This window comes from Pogona vitticeps, chromosome 3 (genome assembly GCF_051106095.1).
Source record: "Pogona vitticeps strain Pit_001003342236 chromosome 3, PviZW2.1, whole genome shotgun sequence".
Lineage (NCBI taxonomy): Eukaryota > Metazoa > Chordata > Lepidosauria > Squamata > Agamidae > Pogona > Pogona vitticeps.
In genome coordinates this window covers 48566005-48584229 of record NC_135785.1, presented here as the reverse complement: position 1 = coordinate 48584229, position 18225 = coordinate 48566005, and the positions used below count along the sequence as shown (strand labels likewise).

The window sequence follows — 18225 nt, the reverse complement described above, 5'->3', positions numbered from 1 at the left end:
TCGACTCGTCCCTTAAGTGACACGCAATTACTGAATGAATGAAATTGAGACAGCAATTCTAGTTGATTTGTCAAGAATATGACAACGAAACAGGAAAAAATAAACCCTAGGATTGTTGGATCAGTACCTGGTCATTTTGAATGAAGAACGTAATAAAGATTCGGGGGGGGGGGGGATTGATTATTATTGTCGTTTACCTTCACTATTTAACCTGTTACTGATCTTGTTTAAAAATAACTTTATTTTGGCAAACTGAGATTGAATTAATTAATGATATACAAGGTAATAATATACCATCAGATCCTAAAATAATTTTGTTGGTTTATATAAAATTATGTGTTCATGAATTAAATATTAGACTAGGATGAAGTTTACTTATTGCTGCCAAACTAGCTATAGTGATGGTTTAGAAACAGAGTTTCTTCCAAATACCCACTTGCTTAACTGTATCTGGGGCATTTCCCTGTTAATGAAATTGACATATTATCAAAGGATACAAAGAATTTCTTTGCAAGATGCAGATAAATTTTATGAGTGATGGGCAATATTTATTATGTGTTAACATGAGAAAGTGAGAAATTGAATAAATTGTTTTGATTTTTATGACTTGTCAAAGAAATTTACATTGTTGATAAAATCTAGGGATAATTATTTAAAAGTATTTAGAACAAATGGGAGGAACAGCGTATTTTGTTCCCTTTTCCTGGTTTGTAGGAAAGTCCTTATTTTTCTGAATTATCTGTGTAATTATTACATCTAATACAATATAGTACTCACAGCTGAGACCAAGATACAATGTGCTGTCAATAAGGATTATTTCATGATGATTGTGATCTTTAGAAATTAACAAACATATAGATACTTCCAGTTAAACTTTCTTTGCTACATTCCTAATTAGGATGTTACCAGATTCTGTTCATATTTGTCTGGTTTGAACTGTGTGTATCTTCAGGACGTTTGCATTTTTGATTTATTGCACAGTTCCAAATTCTACGTATTTTCTCAGATAATGTATACTGCATTGCAGGCAAAATGAAATAAAGGCTTCATTTTACTGCAGTGGGGATTACATTATCTAAAATTTTACAGCGGTAACATGTCATATATTAGTAGCAGGACTAACATATCAGATGTTAACCCTGCTGCTGGCAGACAAGAAAACCTGAATCAGTTACTGTAACGTAGCAGGCCACTCAGATGTCACTGCCTACTCAGGCCTCTCAGAATGCCCACCACACCACTAAACACTCTTGCTGCCACCAACCTTTCCTTTAAATAAAAAGGACAAGGGTTTCTTTCAAAAATAAAAAATAAAACTTGGTTTATTGATTACAAAATAAAATATGTCAATCACAAGTAGCTAATCACGATGCCAATCACTGTATCTTATTTAATCAAACACAGACTTTCCCTCACTGACTACTCAGGTACACTGGCCTCTAAACAAGCTCTTTCTCTCTCACTCTCCAGATCTGATCTCTTCACACACTCTTCACACCCCTTTTTATTCCAGCTCCTCCCCCTTCAGTTCCACCCTCCGTCACCCCATTGGTTGATGATTCACTGCCCAGCCGTGACGGACAGGTGAGGTCAGGGCTGCCTGTTACAGTTACTCTCTTATTTTATTTGTTTGTTTGTTTGTTTTATTTAAAATATTTATATGCCACTTTCTCCTAAAGGATCCAAGGTGGCTTACAGTATTAAAATGAACAAAGTTATAAGCTAAATAATAAATTATTACAATACAGTGGTGCCTCGCTTAGCGAGTGCTTCGCTATGCGATGAATTTGCATAGCGAGGGGGTCCGGGCCATCGCTGGAGCGTTCGCTCAGCGATGGCCCCTATGGCGATTTTTCGCTTTGCGATGATCGCTAAGCGATTCGCTTAGCGATCTTCGCAAAATGAAGCGGGGGAGAACAGCTGATCGGCGGTTCCAAAATGGCCGCCGGAAGGTCCGCGCCGCATTTTCGCGCCCTGCCCTCGCTTACCGAGGGCGCGAAAATGGCGGCGCTATGGAAGAAACATCGCTTAACGGTGAGTTTTCAAGCCATAGGAACGCATTGAACGAAGTTCAATGCGTTTCTATGGCTTTTTTAGTCCCGTTTAGCGATGTTTTCGCATAGCGAAGGTTAATCCGGAACGGATTAACCTCGCTATGCGAGGCACCACTGTATTTAAAATCATTAAACATATTTTAAGAATCCATAAATTACAGCAATACTGTATTAAAAGTTCAAGTAAAACAACAGAATAAAACAACGCCCCTTTCAAAAATCCCCTTAGTCAACCAGTTGTGTAAAGCAGAGGTCATCAGTCTTTTTCCTCCCGTGGACCAGCGGAGCCTCTGAGGGAGGTAGGGCGCCCCCTTGCGCTCGGGCTCTTGGACGCAGGTGTGAAGTGTTGGGGGAATGCACGCACCTCTGGTGTGTGCGCACTCCTCCACCGCTTCACACATGCACAGTAGCACGGGCTGGCAGTGGCGGTGGAAGACTGAGAGTCTGAGCACGGCCGGGGTGCTCCCTCTGGCCACTCGCCTCCTGATGGGCTCCAACGAGGCCGGGGTCGGGGCTCCTTGCTGCCCTCCTATGCAGGGAAATTCCTGTGTAAGCAGCCACTGGTGCCGGTTCCAGAGCTGGAGGTACCAATGGTGGCATCGGCCTGCTGAGGGTGGCGAGGAGCACCGACCCCGACCTCATTGGAGCCCACCAGCAGGTCAGGAGCCAGAGCACCCAGCCATGCTCAGCCTCCCGGCTCTTGGCCACCCCTGCCGCAGCCGGGCCACAAAGGCAGACCTCCCTCCCCACGCACTCCCCTCCCCACAGCTGATTTGCATGCACAGGTGCATCCCTGAAGGGGTGAGGGAGTGCTCATGCCGGTGCCAGCACACATGTACAAAGCAGCTGTGGGGAGGGGAGTGCATGCAGGGGGGGAGGTCTGTCTTCATGGCCCGGTCAGGGTCAAGCCACGGACTGGCAACGGGCCGCGGTCCAGGGGTTGACGACCTCTGATGTAAAGGAAAGTCTACCTAAAGAGAAAAGTTTTTGTGTGCAGAAAGACGGCAAGTATGGGCCAACCTATTTTCTCATGGGAGGGAGTTTCAGCGTCTGGGACAGCAACAAAGAAGCTCCTCTCCTGTGTCCCCACCAAACATGCCTGTGAGGCTCATAAAGGGAGATATGGTATTTTAGATAGCTTGGACCCAAGCCATTTAGGGCTTTGTAAATTAAAATCAAAACTTTGAATTGTGCCCAGAAACGGATCCACACCAATGGAGCTTCTGTCACAGAGGAGTTGTATGTTCCCAGACCGAATCCCTATTCCTTGATCTACCTTTCAGCTGATCAGGAACACCTCTCTCTTGTCTGAATTAAGTTTCTGTTTATTCACCCTCACTGAGTCCATTATTGGTACCAGACACTGAACTAGACAGCCTTTCCCAGTGGTTGCATGTAGATATTAAATAGCAGAAGGGATAAAACAGAACTCTGAGGGTAGCCAATAACCAGGGTGTCAAACAGGAACCTCCCCAGAACCATCTTCTGAGTTTTCCTCTCTAGGAAGGACAGGAGCCACTGTAAAACAGTGCCTGTTCTGTGAGCATCCATGGAAACAGACTTAGTACTGTGTAAAAACTAAAAGGAAGTATTTTTCTTTTACCAGTGTAGTGCGATAGCACACAGCATTTGGATGTCAGTGTGCTGGCAAGGCTTCACAGTGTCAAAAAACACTAAGGAACAAAAGAGGGGTTGATTAATATTAGAAGTAGTGCCATTAAAAGGATGGATGTGTGAATTCCTGAAGTAACACATGCTTTTTAAGTGTGATGAGTCTGGAACTTCAGAAATGCAAATGTAATGATATCTCTACACTGACCAATTATAAAACTAAACTAAACTTATTTGTCAACTACTTATTAAGGCAAAATCTTGATAGAATAAACAGGCAGTTCCCTCCTCCCCTTAAGGCTACTTTGCTTCTGCGTATAGAATCAACTCTTCAACTAATGAGGCCCTTAGTCCAATTCCAATAGCAGTAAAAATACAATAAATTAAAAAATTAAAAAAGGAATGAAGCACTAACTGCAACAACAGATTAATGGAAGAAATGTATTCTCAGAAACGTCAGAAAGCACTGAAACCTATCAGAGTTCAGGAAATATGATTTTGTTGCTTCAGGGGAAATCTGCATTCTGTTCAGAAATGCTCTAGAACCAAAAGGCTTCCTTTTAGGGCTTTTCAAACATCAGTTTCACTCAGTTCAGATCAGGACCAAAGAAGAGGACAAAAGATTAAAGCCAGGATCAGGATGAGGCCAAACATTTAAAGTCAGGATCTAGATCAGAGTCTATACATTAGCAAATTGTGGGAGAGATCACTGCATCCAAAAATAGACTTATGCAATTAAGGTTAAAAGCAGTTGGGCCCTAAAATTCCACTGTTGGGAAAAAAAAGCCAGTAGTACTGAACAAACTCATTGTTGGGCCTAAAGAACAGAGATATGAATGGGGGATCAGAGAGCCACATACAATGGTGAGGAATGTTGGCCCTTGCTTGTCCAGCAAGTTTCAGAGAACTGCATTTGGCCCACTCCACTGTAGAGTGAGGTGGCTAACTTAGGTGGTTGCCTAAGGCAACTGACTTGGAATATTTTGAAAGAGAAATATTTTTCCACAAGTTGGTTTATTGTTCTACTTTTACTGCCATGGAGAATCACCTGTCTGATTTTCTGCCACGAGTGTTAAAATAAACTAGCCTTGTGTACTACACAATTTGAGTTGCAGGGGGGAAAGTGCCACTTGCTTCACTGCTTCGAACAGCAAAAACCTCTTGCTCTTGCCCTGCAGGAAAAACAAACAGGCATAGTTATTTGTTAACCCTTTTATTAATGCAGGTTGCATCTTCTCACAAACGATTAACAGAAGATTGCTTCAGAGTTGCTCCTGGGCAGCTATTATTTTAAAAATTAAACATTCATTTTATATGATTTTGTTTTATATACCAAATTTTGTTTTGTTTTGTATGTTGGATTTTCAATCATATAGGCAAATTCCAAACAGGACAAAAAAAATAATAAGTTGTTTTCTTTTATTTTTATTATGAAATTGATTTTGGATTAATTGATTTAAGACCTAACCAGACTTGAGCAGAAGAGTCCAACAGTTTGGCTCCCCTCTGAAGCAACTTCTGGATCACAACTGCTCAGATTAGAGAAACCTGTGGCCCTGCCTAGTCATCTAAAGAACAAGAAGGGAAATGCTGACATGACATTTAATTTTTAAGCTCTTCCAAGGCAAAGAAGGCTGAAGACTCTTGAAAGCAGACTTGTTTGGAAAAAAACAGAGGGATAAGTAATTTAGAAGTCACGGTTTCAAAGTTGAACTCCTCTTACCAGGAGCCTGAAAGCCTGTGATAGGACAAAGCATCTGTACAGCTTTTGGGTATCTGGAAGATTTTTTTCACAACAGCAGGTAACCAAGGGAAGTGCTGCAACGTTTATCATATCTAAGATCTGTTTGTTTTTCTTGACCCAGCAATCCCTCTACAGTATTTAAGGTCAGGGATGAGCACTTTGTTACTAGCGTTGCAGGCTGCAGGCTGGAGTCGTGTTCTGCTGCGTTCAGTTTCAACTCAGTGTTACCGCACCATGTCTTCTCAAAAATTATTGGTGTCACCTCCTCCACCTTTGCTACAGCCCCTGTCTGTGCCAGACAGGCTACTGCTGGGCCCCGGGCCTTCCAACCCCCCTCCTCGGATCCTGTCTGCAGGTGGTCGACAGCTCATAGGACATATGCATAAAGAAATGATTCAGGTAAGGGCTACAGTTCCAACTTCTCCTGAGATTCATAATTCACGATTTCTATGTCATTTTCCATTTACTGCTTTCCCACCATGGAGGCATCACTCCAAGAGACTTTCACTGTTCTTTAATGTACTGATTTGCTTGATTTTTTATTTCTTATTTTGAAAGTAATTTTAATTAAGCCTGTTGACTGAGGAATATAGCAAAATTCTGTAATTATGCTTCATTATTCACAGTACATATTAGTTAACATGGATGTCTTCTTTTTGAAACAGGAACATACTTGAGATGACCTCAGTAACTGCGACCACACAAGCTTCAGCTTTTCCTGCAGTTTTGATCCACTAAGCCTTTATTTATTTATTTATTTATTTATTTATTTATTTATTTATTTATTTATTTATTTATTTATTTATTTATTTATTTATTTATTTATTTATTTGCTTACTTACTTACTTACTTACTTACTTACTTACTTACTTACTTACTTACTTACTTACTTATTTATTTATTCATCCATTCATTCATTTATTTATTTATGCCCCACCTATCTGGTCTTGCGACCACTCTAGGCAGCTTCCAAACAAGTAAAACAAGTAAATATAAATGTAACAATTAAAGAAAACTTTTAAATCAATAAACAGATTCTTCAAGATGGGGAAATAACAAAGGGTAAATGAAGAGGAGAAAATTAAGTATTAACAGGAGGGAAGGCCTGCTTAAACATCCAAGTTTTTAATTGGTTCTTAAAAATACCCAGCGACGGGGCCGCACGAATCTCTGGAGGGAGGTTGTTCCAGAGGCAAGGAGCCACCGCCGAGAAGGCCCGGTTTCTTGTTTTTTCCTCCCAAGCCTCCCTCAGCATCAGGCTCCTCAGCCTCACCTCCTGACTCAATCGAGTGATACGGGTAGATCTTGGTGGGAGTAGGTGTTCCGTCAAATATCGAGGCCCTAAACCATTTGTACGTAAGCATCAATACTTTGAAGTCGATACAGAACTGAATGGGCAGCCAAGGCAGTGCAGCCAGAATAGGAGAAATATGATGGTATTTTCTCACTCCACTAAGGAGTCTGGCCGCCACATTCTGCACCACTTGGAGTTTCCGCATCAACCTCAAATCTTTTTAAAAACTCTTTTAAAAATAGGGGCATGGAAAACCTATTCTTAAACGTATATAACCCACTACTGCTAAGGTGTTAGTATCTAATTAACGTCTAATGATAGGGGACTTACAAATTAAGAATGACATCTGGGTCTTCAGCAAAGCTCTGTGAATGCAGCAGGGTAATTGCACAATAAATACTTCATGTGGAAATATACTGAGACTTTCAGAGTGAAACCCTGCTCCATACATATGTCATCTGAACTTTGTTGTATTAGAAAACCTAGTTATTTTGCTCTTCATCTTGGACAGCTCTTTGTATTTAAAATTTATCATATAAGAAAAAATGTCACTGCTCTATTGAATATAGTGAGTGTGACCAACTTATAATGTAAGGAAATGCAGCATCAAATGCAAGATCTCAAACCAAGCAGGATTGGTACGGCTGTCTGGTATAATTACAGGACCATATTTTTAATCTTGAATCTGTCTTTTCAGACTACTAAAAAGGATCTTTTGAAGGCTTTTGTTTGTTTAGAAAAATGTGTATGCAATTTTTGTGGTACTACACAGTTAACTTTTCCCCTTGTTCATGAGGGATCAGAAGATACTGAAGTAAATGCCCTTACACTGGCAGCTTTGGGGGAAACTGTTTTAACTCTGGATATCCTCTTTGTTACTATCAGATCATGGATGAAATCAAACTGGGAATCCAATATGCTTTCCAGACAAAGAACCCCCTCACACTGGCTGTCAGTGGCACAGGCCACTGTGCCATGGAAGCGGCTGTCCTAAATATGGTGGAGCAAGGTGACAAAGTGTTGGTTGCTGTGAATGGCTTCTGGGGCGAACGAGTGACTGATATCGCCAAGAGGCTTGGTATGGGCTTTATATCTTACTCTGTATTAAATTTTAGTCAGCTTTGAGGCTACCCCTGTTAGAAGCTAAGGAATTCCCCCACTTTTTAAAGAAAATGTGCTCTCAGAGTGCAGTAGTTCAGCAGCTTAGGGCCAAGACAGGTACAGTTAGCATATCATTGGAGGTGGAACTCCCTGAAAATTTCTTGAATGGATAAAAGTCTGCTTCACTCTGCATGTTGCAAATTAGCTTACTTTTGTTTTGTGATTGGTCAGTAAGAAGAAAATGTGGGCTTCATTTGCAAGTCTGACTACTCAGGCACAGAACATTGAAAGATTTGGATGTCCAGAGGAACTATACATTCCAGTAGTATGCATATCTGGGTTCTGCAGACTCTGAGTTAACTAAACACGCTGCCATTCTCATGTCACTCTACCATTTTTGAATATTGACTGATGAGAGATGGAATCCAACAACATTTGGAAGGCGGTCTCACAGGAGAAATCAAGAGAGCCACAGGTTCCCTACCTTAGCTTTTTAACATTGTATCTTGTGGTGGTCCCATGAGAAGCCCATGCCTATTTGTATTGGAAGAAAAACTTCCATTAACATGAATGGGAATGTTTCTTCTCATGCAAATAGCAGGCATTGATAGTTCAATGTGGGAATGTATCCCCATCTCCAATGCCAAAGTCTTGATTTGTCCCCCAGTGCTTGTGTACCTTTAAAAGCCTTCGGTGCAATGGCACAACACAATCTCCTTCTTTCATTTGCAAGTAGCAACTGAGAGTAGCACCTCCTGCATTTGACAAACTGAGACAAATTAGTTTTTAGAGTGACACAAGACTTCCAAAACTGTTTTTACGAGACAATAATGTTACTATTCATGAATGTTCTACTTCTTCAAGGACAGGACTGCAGTCATAGTTAAGTGGTTTTGCACATACATTGCTTACAGAAGGTGCCAGGTTCATTAACTGGCAAATCCAGGTAATGCTGGAAAAGACTTCTATCTGAAGCTCTATCGAATAGTTGCCAATCCAAGTGTACAATACTGAGCCAGATTCTCAGAAGGCAGAGTCTTGCCTTTTCTGTCATTCTTCCTTTTAGCCTGAATGCTCCTTTATTTCAGTTACTGGCTAACTGGTGTTTTAATATTGCAGTACCTAATTCTTGTTCCCTGTTTAATATTGACAGTTCCCATGGAATCTGGACTTTGACAAGCTGCTGCTATGTACTCGGGTTAATATCTGATTCATGTCCAGCAGAAAAGTCAGTAGGTCACTAGGGCCTGATTGGGACCTTCTGTGCAATGAGAAATTCTGTGCACTTTCCCTTTCCTCCAACAGAAACACTAATCCACTTGTAACTCTTACTGTTAAAGACCTAGGGTCGTGCCACAGACAATTTGCATCAAATTCTACTGAAACTCCAGGGCAACAGTTCCCCACATTGCAAAGCAGAGCTGTCCACCATGCAGCTGCATCTTTGGCAGCAAAGCAAAACTCTTTCCTATGCAGTGGCTTTCCACTTTTTAAATACTTCTTTTAAAAAATCTGTTGCTTTCCATCAGTAATTGAAAATAATGATGCAAGAAAGGAAATATGTGTCTCCTGCCTGTATGCAGGTTATTGAGTGGAAGATCCCCATTCCTCATCTAAAGCCTTTAACCTGTGCCTGGTTTGTAATTTGTCCATGTTCAAACTAGTTCTCAAAACGTTTTCAGACAGCATTGAGGCGCATTCAGTCCATATTGGTCACAATACACACATAATGTAAGCTGTTACAGGCAAAATAAAATGTTTTCCAGTCAGCAAAATCCAGTGTAATCAATTGAAAACTCTGCAAAGTTTGATAATCTTTCCTATTTAATTTCAATTCAGAAATTGAAGTTCAGTGAAAGATGGTGGCAGGGAATGCAGGAGGAAGGATTTTCACTCAGTGTTTGTGGTATGCTATGAAATCTACGGCTCTTCCCCTACAAAGGATGATAATTAGAAACACGGGAAGTTGCCTTGTACCATTGGTCTATTTATTCCACTGTCAACGATAATGTGCAATGAGTCTACTGGTTTTGAGACAGATTTCTCTGGAAATTCTGGGGGCTGAACATGGAGCCTTCTGTATGCGAAATACATGTTCTACCTCTAAGCTAAGCCTCTGTCCCCTAGTATCAAAATAGTTTGTTTGTTAGTTAGTTAGTTTGTTTGTTTAACTTATACGCCACCCACACTACCCAAAGGTCTCTGGGCAGCTTACAACAATTAAAATACAGTAAAAAGATAAAACAATTACAATTAAAATATATACTCTAAAAATTGCCATCAGGACCCACAGTTGATATTCCACTGTGGTTCTCTAGGTATGTAACCTGATGGCAATTGATGAAAACCCCTTCTCCCCCCCTCCCAAGCCAGATGGCTGATGTTGAAGAGGGGGCGGGGCAGCCAGAGGCAGCGAGGGCCCAGACCCGCAAGGCCGAGGGAGTCCGAGCCAAACTCCCCCAGGAAGGCTGGCAACCAGCAGCAGCATAGCCTCACTGTCTCTCACTCAGTGCCTGAGGGGCGGCAGATAATGAAGACTCCCCCGAAGGCAGGAATGTTGGTCCACAATATTGTTGATGCTTTCTTGAAGGCGTAACATTTATTTCTTCCATGACTTTTCATTTAATTTCTCCTGACATCCTTATAGGAGCTGAAGTACATCAGCTGGTAAAGAACCCTGGAGAGTATTTTACTCTAGAAGAAATTGAGAAGGTGAGCTGTGGACAAAGAATGCTCAAAAGGACAAACAGACTATGTTATTGAATGTATTTAATCTTCTGTCTTCCTGATGGAGATGACTGGGGCAGTCAGGAATTTAGCAACCTTTCTAATGGGAACATGCTGCCATCGTAAAAATTAATACTGTACTTTCTTTTTATCCTATTGTTTGTCACAGGGTTTGATTCAGTATGCTCCCTTTTTATTTTTCATTACACACGGAGAATCTTCCACGGGAGTGGTTCAGCCACTAGATGGCCTTGGAGAGCTTTGTCACAGGTTAGTGAGGCCATGCAGGGATCAAGGCCAATTTACCTCAAAGATAGAGCCAGAACCCAGACCCTACAATGATAGTTTTAGCAAAGAATTTTGTATTTATTTATTTAGATTTATACCCCTCCCATTCCGTGAACATGTCACTACTCTGGGAGGCAGAGTAGTATTTATTCATTTAAAAATGCAACAAAAAATGACTTTGACCCTAGCCTAGACATTCCACCCTAGCATTTCCTTCCCCTCCCTACTTGGTAACCTAGTACATACATATGATATATCAACAACCAAACTACTTCAGTCTTATATATGACTGTCATTAATACTGACAACCATACAAGAACAGACCAGGCAGAATGCATTACAGATGAGGCCTGGGGTGGAGGAGAGAGGTAAGCGGAGGGCCTGGAAGTTGACATAATTTTAGCACCTTTCATAGTCTCATATCTATCTAGGTCTCTGAGTAACTGTTGGAAAGCAGTCCATATATTTTAATATATTTTGCCCACTTTCCTCTTATTGGATTCTATTTTTTCTTTCACAGCCAACTCCATTGAGTCTGCCCAACATTCAGTTAAGAATGGGCTAGAGCATGTTTAATAAAGTTACACAGGCTCTGCTCTAGCATGTAAGCAAAAGCCAAATCATTTATTAGAACACTACTCTGTACTTAGATTCAGTACACTCTATGGCCATTAAAGATTATCTTTGCTAATATTACCCCAAAGACCAGTGTTTCAGACCACTAGCCTCTTCACAGTATGTTATATATGTTATAGTACCACAATATGATTTAGACTCACTGAAGCGTATCTTCTGGGAAAGCAAATTGAAAGAGTAACAAGGAAGAGGAGGAAGAAAAAGGAATATCAAAACAGAAAGGACCACAGTAATAGGTTTGTCCTATTAAGTTTCAAATTACAAAACTCTCAAACTAAGAATCTTTCTTTAAAACCCAAAACATCAGATAGACTGAATGAAGGAAGGCAGAATGGCAAGGTTCTTTAACTATTTTTTTAAAAATCACATATCCACAACAATGTTTTCCTCATAAGTGAATAAACAGTTCAGGGACAATGATTTTGAACAATAACAGCAAACAAACCAAAATATTAATAAAATTGCTGGAGAATGCATGGGTTTGCTAGCCTTCCAACATTTCAGCCCTTTTCAGTCAAGGGACTCCCCATAATGTTGGCCCAGCACTCCAATCCAAAGCACAGCCAAAGACACAGGATTATATTCTAACTCTTGTAGTTGTAGTTTTAGAAGAGGTAGCTATGTTAGTCTGTGCAAGCATATCAGGCAAAATCCAAAGAAACAAAACAAAACAAAACATCACATGTTTTTGTTTTGTTTTGTTCCGTTTCTTTAGACTTTGCCTGATACTCTAACTCTGTCTCTATTGTGCTTGTTTTAGGTATAATTGCTTACTACTGGTGGATGCTGTTGCATCACTAGGGGGCACTCCAGTACTAATGGACCAGCAAGGTGAGGAAGATACCATTCTCTCTCAATGTAACATGAATGCTGTTTTCTAAATTTGAGATTCTACACAAAGTAGATGTTTATTTTAAAAATGGATTTTAACTTTGTATTTTCTAACAAGAATGGCTAGGCTAACTGACCCTAGCAAAAGCATGTGACAGAAGATAACCATAAGCATGCTGAGAATTTAGAGCTTGTCTAATTGCACACTAAATCTAACAGCACAGTAAAACGACCAGGGGAAAGTAAAGTCTATTACATGAGACCTTGTGTCCCTTTGTCACAGCATTTATAGGGCAGATAGATAAATCTGAAATTAATGCATAGGCATCTCCTGGGTCTGTAAGACAGTCCTCACCAGAGGAGGCCAAAGGTCTTCTGCTGATTCAGGTGAGAAGCAAGGTGCTGTCCTCCCATGTCACTGCCTGGCCTTGGAGAGGAATGCAGCCCCTGTGGGCAGCAGAAACTCCACATACTTCATTGTACCCATGCTTCCCAAAAGGGAAGGGGCAGGTTGCTGTGAAGCAAGCAGCTCTCCTTAGAGCTGGCTTTTTTCTTCGTTTTTGCCTGGTTCTGAAGATTTGTCTTAGAGCCCACACAAAAAGGGAAGGGGGTATAAAAGGGAATCAGTTCCAACTGCAACATAGGTGATTTCTCTGCTCATTCTCTCCACCTGCCTTGATTCCAAGAGGACTTCTAGAAGTCATGTTTTTAAGGGGGGGCCTGTTTGATGTGCCACTTCCTACATCTTTTTTCTTGGCTGGTGTGCACACAGGAAAGTATATAAAGGCACAGCCACCTCCAACAGAGGGTGGTTGGGTGCCTCCCTTTCTGGAGCATGGTGAGGTGGTGAGGCAGGTCTCACAAGCAGACTGCCCCTCAGGCCATCCCTTAGCAATCCGCTCCCTGTGGCAATGGAAGGGAAACCTCTGGTTCTCACTTTAGGTGTGAAACAGGAGTTTCTAGGCTAGAGTGTACACTATACACTTGTGTTGGCTTACTGCCACTTAAACTATCCCTGCTTTCCTTCCCAAATTCTCAGAATCATAGTTTATCGAACACTGCTGGAAATTCCTAGACCCCTACATTCTCTACAGAAAGAAAATGACTGCTAAATGACGAAGTGTCTAATGGGAATATTTCTCCCCCTCCCCCCCCTTTTTAAAGGAAATCCTCATTCCTCCTAATTTTGCAGTGATTTCTGAAACCACTGCTGTATAAAACATTTGTTTTTGAACCAGCCATAATATGGAGATGGATAGATAAGGAAAACCTTGTCCAAGACACTCTTCCAGCATAAAGCTTCTTTCCTGTGTGACAGCAAATGATGGAACTCTTTTTTTCTTTATTGAACACACAGGAATCGACATTCTATACAGTGGCTCCCAGAAAGTCTTAAGTGCACCGCCTGGTGCTTCTCCTATTTCATTTAGCAACAGAGCAAGGTAAAATTTCCTTTTGCAATATGTTGCAATCAACAGTGGAGCATAGATGGCATTGTCTACTGCACCCAAGTAGCTTAAAGGGTGCAGGGCAGGTTGTGGGGCACATGAAATAATGGAAGGCTAATTGTTCCACTAAGGAAATGAGGTTGGATCTAGTGGTGTACAGAAAGGGTCTTCTATTCACAGAAAAACTGTTCAGCATCTTGCACTGAAGCACTTGTGAGAATTATGAAACCAAATCCACAAATGCCTTGTATCTCCTGCAACACTTTACTCAATTTGTTGTGCAACTTTCCTTACTGAAGCACTAAATGAACTGTCACACAATCTCTTATTAAAAGCATTTGTGGTCTCTTTTTTTTAAATTTATGATATCGGAATCCTATCCTAAATAAAAACTAGCTGAGTACAGTACCTACTGTACATCCTGGAGTTTGACATTTGCCTTTTCTTAAGAATTCCAGTTATAGGTGCCTCATATTAAAGAACATCTATAATTCCTTACTTCTTTCTGACAAAGGGCATTTAGTGGGAAGTGATGTTATTTGGTCTTAGCTTTGAAAATCTTGAGAAACTTGCCAAGAGTGTTCCACTGACTGACTGAGTCTAAGCACTCTGTTTCTATAAATCATCACAGTTTTTTTTTAGCACAGAGGCAGGTCTGTTATATCTCACCAAGGGACCATTTCACCATTCTATGTCTGCTGTGGCAGATAAATGAAAAGGCAAAAAACAGCTTTGGGACTCTGAAGTAACATTGTATTTTAAATTAAAGTGATTTTGTTTAACAACCAACAAATAATGTGATAATTTCATCTCAATGTCATAATTTCTTCCTCGTGTATATTGCAGATCTCTTATTCAGATCCAGTTCTCTGAGGATATGGCCCCCAAACCATTACTACATCAGCAAAATGACCTCTTGTTCTTTGTGGCTTTGAAGTGTAAAGTTTATTAGAGCACATACTAGGGCAGAGGTCATACAGAACTTGTGGTTTGCAGAATCAAAACTGAAGTGCTCAATTTTTGCCTTTCCATTTTGTCAGGAAGAAGATTTATAACAGAAAGACAAAACCATCCTCCTTCTATCTGGACATGGAAGAGCTGGCTAAATACTGGGGATGTGATGATAATCCAAGGAAGTGAGTTTTACCACATAGCATTTTTATTGATCATCTAGAAGGTAGCACCCTGATTTCCTCAAAAGGAACTGGGCAGGCGATGGGCTGTCATGTGTCTATTCACCTGCATGGCCATTCCTGACAACATATGACAATCTCTGTTCTGTACATGGGACAGAATCTTGTGGGGGAGGTGGGAGACTTTGAATAGCATGGGAAAGGATGATCAGTCCCAGCCGTTCTGAAGGGCAGCCTCCAAGGCTGCTTTACACTGAAAATACAAAGCTGGGTTTGTTTGTGGAAGCTATAAATTGAACATCATTATCTTTCTTTCTGACTTGGAATGATCTGAAGCACAAAGCATTACTGCACAGTCCTCAATCAGGTATGGCTTTTAAAGTGTAAAGTCAACATAGTGCAACATTTCCTTGCTTCATTATGCCACTCCCCAATCCTAGGTTGCTTTGGGATAGAAGTTGATAGTAAAATAGCAGATTAGAACATGATTTCTGATTGTTTCTCTCTATGCAAGCTGAACATCCCTGATAATCAGATGCATTTTTACAGATATCATCATACTGCTCCCATCAACACATTCTTCTGTCTACGAGAAGCTTTGGCAGCTCTTGCAGAAAAGGTTAGTCACTGTAGGAGACTGTAAGACATGCTGTCTAAAGAAGGGTGGGAGGAATGGAGAGGCAAACAGGTATTCTAATACTACTGTTTCTACTTCCTGAGCAAAATTAGAGATGGAAATTTTAGAGCTGCTTTACAGACTAATGCTCATAGGAGAAATAAATAGAGCATATCATCTTTTCTTAATTGGAAACAGAATGAGAAATCTTCAGAGCTGATGCTGAGCTCATTTTCTAAGTCAGTCCTTTGTTTCTCTGACATTGGTGTGGAAGATGCCATGAGTATGATGTGGCAAAAAATAAAATGAAAAGAATAATGTACCAATTTTGGGCAGTTCTTTGTCATCAATGGTCAAAGTGTCGGTAAACCAATTAGCATTTTCAGTCACAAACCTGCCATATTCAGAAGTCAGATTGATTATACTGCTAAACATATAAGAACTTGCTTTTTTTTCCTACACAGGGGCTTGAAAACTCTTGGAAACTTCATAAGGAAAACAGTCTGTATTTGTGTGAAGGACTGCAGAAGTTAGGCTTCAAACTCTTCGTGAAAGAACCGGTATGCCTGAAACAACAGTCATGATTGTAGAATGTGGGTCAACTAATAAGTAATGCAAGAAACACTGTACGTGTCATATCACATGTATGTAGCGTTTTAGGGTTTTGTGCATGTTTTGCATCTTGAAACACTGCAGATTAAACTACAGTATGCTGCTTATATACAGCCCCAGAGTATTTAAAGCTCTCTCTGGGCAGTTTGCAGTTTAATTATGCATGTTGTACATTGCACCCCTCTCCAAGCTACTGGCCTTTGAAGGATGGAAGGTTAGTCAACCTCAAGCCAGCTACCCTGAGTCCACGTTCAAGCTCTTGATTGCAGTACTGCAGTTTAACTGCTGTGCCAAGAGGCTTCTACGTATAGTGGTACATAAGGGCCTCTGCTGCTCATTGAAGGCTCTCACACATTGTTTTATGAAAACTGTAAACTGCCTTGAGTGCTGCATTATAGCGGAAAGGCAGGCTTTAGCCATCATTATTAACAATAGTGGTAGCTCAGCAGTGGCAGTTGCCACCACTGCCACTGCCAGAGGAGTAGGGCTCCTACCAAACAAGCAAGGAGAAAAATGCTTGATGGTGGTGATCTTTGATCCAGATTTCCTACCAATTTTAGAGAGAGCTCAGGAGTTTATATAAAACCAGAAAGCATATTGCCTTCTGTTCTGCAGGATGCAAGACTTCCAACAGTCAACACTGTTTTTATACCCGAGGGATATGACTGGAAAGAAATAACTGAATATATTATGAAAAATCATGGGATTGAAGTTTCAGGAGGCCTGGGTGCTTCAGCAGGCAAGGTAGGTACACCCTTATGGTCAGAAATAATAAAATAGATAATTTTCACTTTTGTAGGCTTGGGTGAATTAGTAAGTCTTATAGGACTCTGCAGACATGGCTATGAATTCCTAATTCAGTGGCTCAAGTTGAGGATTATAAATTCACATCCTCAAAATGGACAGGCCATGAAAAGCTAGCTGGCTAGAATGTAGCCTTCCCTCAAATATTTATCTTTTGTATATGAAGAAAATAAACAGTTAAATATGGAAACACACTCTTTCACCCTGAAGCAGAGGGCTCCATGGAGGGACAAATCAACTAAGTCACATATAGTGGTATACATTAATGGGGCGGTATATACATGCAAGAAAGAATATAGATCAAGTTTGAGTCCAAGTCACATGGCCATTTCTATTTACAGGTATGAATAACAAAAGAGGAGAGCTGGCTCAGGCTTTCCAAGAGTGTTGTTTCTAAAAATATTTTCTCATCACCAGGTTCTTCGAATAGGACTGATGGGTTACAACTCTACTAAATTCAATGTTGACAGAGTGCTTCGCGCCCTGGAAGATGCTCTCCAGCATTGTCTCAAGAATAAGCTATGATATCTTACCTCATTGTTTAGAGAAACTGGTTCCTATCTTCTCTTTACCCTCACTCTCTCAATTTGTTTAGAGCAGTATTGCCCAGTGGTCTTTCTAATAAATTGCTTCAGCTTTGCTATCTTTCACAGTGCACTTAGAAAGAGAAATCCAGAAGAACTAGACCAGTCATTGAAGCCAAAATTCTCAAGATGTTTCGGTGCTTTTTTTATATGAGCACATTCAAAATTCCTTTTGTTCATCCCACAGTGTCTGCAGAGCTGTAGCTTACAGTTCACAGGAAATAAACTTCATTTTAATTTCACATTATTCTGTGGACAGGAACAGAACTTTGTGAACTATCTGCGAATTCTCCAACAAGGCTGTCTGATTAGTTGCTGTCATCCTCTTTGTTTCCCCTCACTAAATGTACTTTTAATTGTGTAAGCTTGAGTAGTGCACATCTGTACAAACATGCACATGCTTTAGGTGCTATGTAGATATGAGAGACTATGTTCTAGACATAAAACTTTTAAATCTTTCAGAGTACAGCTTCTGCCTCTTATTATGATGTTGAAATCTTGTTCGTTCTCATCTCTTCTGGCTATAGGACCGTGGGAGTACTGAAAAAATGTATTCAGCATCTAATTGCAGGCACAGTTGTACAACAGGATGCTGGCAAGTATCCTATTGTGAGATACTGCATGTGGAAGAGAAATTGCTTGAGTCATTTCCACAGTTTTCTGGCTGTTTGTTGCGCATCCAAGCAAACAACTGAATCCATATCTGATTATGTCTGAGCATGCAACAAACAGCTAAATTATC

At 40.6% G+C, this 18225-nt stretch overlaps 1 protein-coding gene across 1 annotated transcript; it reads left to right on the top strand.

Moving 5' to 3' along the window:
* The first annotated feature begins 5455 nt into the window (after positions 1–5455).
* AGXT (alanine--glyoxylate aminotransferase) lies at positions 5456–17944 on the top strand. Its single transcript, XM_072995825.2, has 11 exons — positions 5456–5808; positions 7589–7781; positions 10452–10516; positions 10701–10801; positions 12216–12286; positions 13644–13728; positions 14775–14870; positions 15417–15486; positions 15948–16043; positions 16711–16839; positions 17317–17944. The coding sequence occupies exons 1-11, from the start codon at positions 5560–5562 to the stop codon at positions 17422–17424; spliced, it is 1263 nt and encodes a 420-aa protein (XP_072851926.2). The 5' UTR covers positions 5456–5559; the 3' UTR covers positions 17425–17944.
* The last annotated feature ends 281 nt before the right edge of the window (positions 17945–18225 follow it).

Bases quoted from the DNA above. Each gene is read 5' to 3' on its own strand.
- AGXT (XM_072995825.2), top strand. From the start codon at position 5,560: ATGAGCACTTTGTTACTAGCGTTGCAGGCTGCAGGCTGGAGTCGTGTT. The intron at 7,782-10,451 runs GTATGGGCTTTA...ACATCCTTATAG, and splicing joins TGATATCGCCAAGAGGCTTG to GAGCTGAAGTACATCAGCTG. The intron at 12,287-13,643 runs GTGAGGAAGATA...TTGAACACACAG, and splicing joins AGTACTAATGGACCAGCAAG to GAATCGACATTCTATACAGT.